This window comes from Etheostoma spectabile, unplaced genomic scaffold, assembly GCF_008692095.1.
Source record: "Etheostoma spectabile isolate EspeVRDwgs_2016 unplaced genomic scaffold, UIUC_Espe_1.0 scaffold458, whole genome shotgun sequence".
Classification (NCBI taxonomy): Eukaryota; Metazoa; Chordata; class Actinopteri; order Perciformes; family Percidae; genus Etheostoma; species Etheostoma spectabile.
This window is the reverse complement of record NW_022605613.1, coordinates 249,939-253,923: the sequence shown is the minus strand read 5'-3', so window position 1 is coordinate 253,923 and position 3,985 is coordinate 249,939. Positions and strand designations below refer to the sequence as shown.

The following is a 3,985-nucleotide window of genomic DNA, read 5'->3' as shown; positions in this document are numbered from 1 at the left end:
AAGTGAAGTAAAGCAACATTAATATTAAAGTGAAGTAAAGCAACATTAATATTAAAGTTCACCTGTGAGTCGGAGCTCTGGTATTTGTCTTTGTAGGACATGAAGAAGAGGAAGGAGTTCACACCTGAAACACACACATGAAGAAGAGTCTTTCAGATGATTGATATATAAAAACATAAAGTACAAAAATGTTCCTAAAACACAAACCCTTCACACACTACAGACGATATCTCTATGTTACAAACGTGAGTAACGTGATAATAAACCCTCCTGTTAAAAAAATGTCTATATCTGAAATATGAGTTTCTTTTTCACCAAATTACCATAAAAATGGATTGGATGTCAAAAAAGTAAGAAAAACGTCAACAAAAGTGACGAGGGTATGTTTTGGGTTGTGTGTCTGCTGCAGTGTGTCTGTCGTTGTGCGTCTCCTTTAGTGTGTGTCTGCTGCAGTGTGTCTGGGGTTGTGTGTGTGCGGCAGTGTGTCTGGGGTTGTGCATCTCCTTCGCACACACAACCCCAGACACACTGCAGCAGAGACACACTAAAGGAGACGCACAACGCCAGACACACTGCAGCAGACACACAACCCCAGACACACTGCAGCAGAGACACACTAAAGGAGACGCACAACGCCAGACACACTGCAGCAGACACACAACGCCAGACACACTGCTCCAGAGACACACTAAGGGAGACGCACAACGCCAGACACACTGCAGCAGACACACACTAAAGGAGACGCACAACCCCAGACACACTGCAGCAGACACACAACCCCAGACACACTGCAACACACACACAACCTGACACACTGCCGCAGACACACAACCCCAGACACACTGCAACACACACACAACCCCAGACACACTGCCACAGACACACAACCCCAGACACACTAACACACACACAACCCCAGACACACTGCAGCAGAGACACACTAAAGGAGACGCACAACGCCAGACACACTGCAGCAGACACACAACCCCAGACACACTGCAGCAGAGACACACTAAAGGAGACGCACAAGACAGACCACTGCAGCGAACACAACAGCCAACTGCAGCAGAGACCTAAGGGAGACGCACAACGCAAACATGCAGCAGACACACAACCCAGACACACTGCAGCAGACACACCCTAAGAGACGCACAACCCCAGACACACTGACCGCAGAACACACCCAGACACACTGCCGCCACACACCCAGACACACTGACAACACACACACAACCCAGACACACGCAACCACACACAACACCCCAGACACACTGCAACACACACACAACCCCAGACACACTGCGCAGACACACAACCCAGACACACTGCAGCAGACACACAACCACCAACACACTGCAGCAGAACACAACCCCAGACACACTGCAACATACACACAACCCCAGACACACTGCCGCAGACACACAACCCCAGACACACTGCCGCACACCAACCAAGCACACACTGCAACACACACACAACCCAGACACACTGCCGCAACCACTGAACACACACAAACCACCAGACACACTGCGCAGACACACCAACCCCAGACACACTGCACACCAACACAACCCCAGACACACTGCCGCACACACACAACCCCAGACACACTGCAACACACACACAACCCCAGACACACTAAAAACCGCACACACCCCAGACACACTGTCCCACACAACACAACCCCAGACACCTGCAACACACCACAAACCCCAGACACACTAAGGAGAGCACAAACCCAGACACACTGCCGCAAACCCACCAAGACACAATGCAAACACACACACAACCCAGACACACTAAAGGAGAGCACAACCCCGAACACTGCAACAACCAACAACCCAGACACACTAAAGGAGATGCACAACCCAGACACACTGCCGCACACACACAACCCCAGAAACACTGCAGCCGACTACACATAAAGGAGACGACAACGACAGACACACTGCAGCAGACACACAACCCAAACATACCCCGTCAATTTTGGTGACGTTTTTTCTTACTTTTGACATCAATCATTTTTTATGGTAATTTGGTTGAAAAGAAACTCATATTTCAGATATAGACATTTTTTAACAGGAGGGTTTATTATCACGTTACTCACGTTGGTACTAGAGATATCGCGTAGGTTGTGAAGGGTTTGTGTTTTAGGAATTTTTGTACTTTATGTTTTTATATCAATCATCTGAAAGACTCTTCTTCAGTGTGTGTTTTCAGGTGTGAAACCTCCTTCTTCTCATGTCCTACAAAGACAAATACCAGAGCTCCGACTCACAGTGAACTTTAATATAAATGTTGCTTATTCACTTATATTAATGTTGCTTACTTCATTTATATAATGTTGCTTTACTGCACTTTAATATAAATGTTGCTTTACTTCACTTTAATATATGTTGCTTTAATTCACTTTAATATTAATGTTTGCTTTACTGTACAAACTTTAATATTAATGTGCTTTACTTCACTTTAATATTAATTGCTTTACTGTATCAACATTAATTAATGTTGCTTGACTTCACTTAATATTAATGTGCTTACTTCACTTTACTATTACTGTGCTTCTGTATCAAACACTTAAAGATTTTAGGTTTTATTCAGTTAAACATATGCACAGAGACACTTTGTCTGTCTGGAATGCCGCTGGCCAATCAGACTTCAGTATGTTTTAAGTCCCCCCCAGAGACAGGTTAACAACAGGCTTTGATATCTTCACGTTTTGTGGCTTGCTGCGTCCGGTGTACTGGAATCCAGCGAGGTACGTCACAGTCAGTGTTTCTCTTAGTGTAACGAATATGCTTCTTCAGCTCTAAGAGGCGTTGGGGTCCTCCGGGAAATCGGAGCGATCGCTCAGGGGCACGCGGAGAACGGTGACCATCGATGGAGGTAACACACCTGAGGAAGAAGAGAACTGAATGGAAACATTAGCTTGAAGTTTCACTGTATAAAGTGAATAATCTGTGTTTAGGAACAGAAGAAGCTTCGTTCTTCTCGGCTTACAGGCCCTGAAGGACACGTGTTATCTCATCCTGAGGATACACCCCTGGAACACGGGAACACACCGGAACACACGGACACACCTGAAATACACCAAACACACCTGGAACACACGGAACCACCGACACACCTGAACACAGACACACCGGAACACACCGGGAAACACGGGAACACACTGAAAACCACGGGAACACCATGAAAAACACCGGAACACACCTGAAATACACCAGGAACACACTGAAACACACGGAACACCGGCACGCACACGGGAACACGCAACGGAACACACCGGGAAACTACCCGAGAACACACCGGAACACACGGCACACACGGAAACACACATGAAAACCAACACGGGAACACACTGAAACACACCGGGACTAAATGAACTCAACCGGGAACACACCGGAAACACCCTGGAAAACACCCGGAACACACCGGGAACACACATGAATATACACCGGGAACCCCGGGAAGCACACGGACTCACACGGAACACAACGGGCACAACGGAACACCTGATACACCTGATACAACCTAGGGTGCCACCCGTCCGCGTAGCGCCCATGCGCGCACGCGATTTGCAGCCAAAAAGTTGCCCCCCCCGGTAAAGTCGGACAGTTTCCAGGACGTTTCAGACAGGAAGTGACAAAACACTCTGGGTGTTCTGATTTAATAAATCTAATCAGAACCCAGACATTGCATGGTCCCGTCTCCAGCTGTTTTAATGATGACAGAGTAAGATCTCAGGTGTTCTACATGAGATCTGATCTGGATGTTAATTAACAACACACTGGAGATGATCCGATGTTTGTCTCCTGACTTCTAAAGTCGTTCAGCCAGAATGTCCCACATATACTTTAAATAGACAAATATTTAAAATCCTCCATTCGTTTTGTCATGACAGGCACGCACGTGCCGCCAACATGGGAAGAACTTTTAGAAACGCGCTTTCCAATTCGCAAAACTGGGAAAAAAGCCTGAGTGG

The 3,985-nt window shown here is 46.8% G+C and overlaps 1 protein-coding gene across 1 annotated transcript in view; it reads right to left on the bottom strand.

The window, feature by feature from the left end:
• The window catches only part of dpysl4 (dihydropyrimidinase like 4), a 26,884-nt gene that overhangs the window by 11,891 nt on the left and 11,008 nt on the right, over window positions 1-3,985 (bottom strand). The window contains 1 exon segment of the mRNA XM_032511762.1: window positions 63-124. Within this exon segment, the coding sequence (XP_032367653.1) occupies window positions 63-124 (62 nt within the window).